Source organism: Myotis davidii, unplaced genomic scaffold (assembly GCF_000327345.1).
Source record: "Myotis davidii unplaced genomic scaffold, ASM32734v1 scaffold562, whole genome shotgun sequence".
NCBI lineage: Eukaryota > Metazoa > Chordata > Mammalia > Chiroptera > Vespertilionidae > Myotis > Myotis davidii.
The window spans coordinates 2833368-2835073 of NW_006293953.1; the positions used below are offsets into that span (position 1 = coordinate 2833368).

At 52.2% G+C, this 1706-nt stretch overlaps 1 protein-coding gene across 1 annotated transcript in view; it reads right to left on the reverse strand.

Annotated features, from left to right (window-relative positions):
- The window catches only part of COMMD7 (COMM domain containing 7), a gene marked incomplete at its 5' end in the record, with an annotated part of 22271 nt that extends 21373 nt beyond the window's left edge, over positions 1–898 (reverse strand). Inside the window, one exon of the mRNA XM_015566643.1 lies at positions 809–898. Within this exon, the coding sequence (XP_015422129.1) occupies positions 809–898 (90 nt within the window). The remainder of the gene's footprint in view (positions 1–808) is intronic.
- Between the last annotated feature and the right edge of the window lie 808 nt (positions 899–1706).

The following is a 1706-nucleotide window of genomic DNA, read 5'->3' on the forward strand; positions in this document are numbered from 1 at the left end:
CGCGGCGCCCGGGGAGGCCCCGGAGCTCCCGGCGGTCAGACGAGGGATCCCGACCGGCTCTCCCGCTGGGGGCCCGGGCGCAGCCGGGCCTGGCGAACCCCAGTGTCACGGTCCCTACGGTGACCCCGGGGCGGCTGTTCCCCTGAGCGTTGAGAACACAGCCCGCCGCACAGGAGGCCCTGCTGCTGTCGCTGTCGTCGCTGTTCGGCAGGTTCTTACCTCCGGTGCCTCCGGGGTCGGGCCTGTGACCGGGAAGTGACAGCGCGGCCCGTGTCACGGGGGCTTTCTCCGAGGAGCGAGGGCCATGGGTCGCAACCTGGAACTTGCATCAGCATCTTCCGGGGTGGGGGGTGGGGGTGCTCCAGGCAGATGAGGGGTCCCATCCCCGGAGTCTCAGATTAGAAAAGCTGGGGTGGAGCCTGAGAATTCTCATTGCCGACCGGCTCCCTGGGACCACACTTGGGGAACTGACCTAAAGGACTTTGTGCCAGCGCTGCCCTGGCCCCGGTCGGGAGGCAACCAACCTACACATCCCTGTTTCTCTCCCTTACACTCTCTCTCAAAAACAACAACAATGGAAATTATCAGGTGAGGATGAACAAAACACACAAGTGCCAGGGCGGTGGTAGTGGCAGGGAGGGCAGTGGTCAGGTGTGGGGAGGAGGTTCCTGGGACAGTTGCTAATCACTGCGGCCCTGTGAACCCCGGGGCTCTCTGCCCAAGGACCCCTCGAATTCTCCCCGCTGGGAAATGGAGGCATGCTCCTTGCAATCTAGGACCTCAGCTCCAAGCCCAAGAGCTAATTCACCTTCTCTGCGGGTATGAACAAGATGGCTTCCACCCAGCCCTGGCTGGTTTGGCCCCGTGGATAGAGTGTTGGCCTGCAGACTGAAGGGTCCCGGGTTCGATTCTGGTCAAGGGCACATGCACGGGTTGCGGGTTCGACCCCCAGTAGGGGGCGCAGCCAATCAATGATTCTCTCAAATTGATGCTTCTTTCCCTTCTTCTCTGAAATCAATAAAAAAATATATATCAAGTATTCCCCACAGTTTGCAGTAGCCATGCCTATTCTGGCCACTGACTTGTTCCCGGGTGTGACTACTAGGTAAGCATTCTCCCACATCACCTAGACCTTAATAAAAATATGTTTTTAAAATATGAATTCTACCCAGAGGCTAAGCTCCTCCCATTTAACCATTATTTCAGTCATGCATTCATTTAACAAGTACTATTGAGTGCCTACTGTGAGGCAGATGCCAGGGCAGGTGCTGGGAGACCTTGTGACAAAACCAGATGCAGAGCCTGGCCTGGGGGAAGTGAGTTTGGTCAGGAAGGCACACCCACACGTGAAATCCATGTGTGTGTGAAATCATTAACTGGTGCCAAGAAGTACAAAGTGTTTCCAAGTTCAAGGTACCTGGAAGAGAGTAAACTTTCCAGTCACAGACAGACAGGGAGTGAACTCAGACTTCCTGACTCAATCTCCAGGAATTTTTATTTTAAAATATTTTTAAAATTTTTAAAAAGATCCCCATCAGAGCATTATATTTACTTATATCTTTAAGTGTTAAATCAACTTTGTTTGAGTTATGATTTATATACAATGAAATGCACCCATTTAAAGTGTGTTTCTTTAAATTATTTTAGCCTTTTTTTTCTTTTTTAAACATCCTTGAGGAAACCACTGGATTTCCTTTATTTCTACT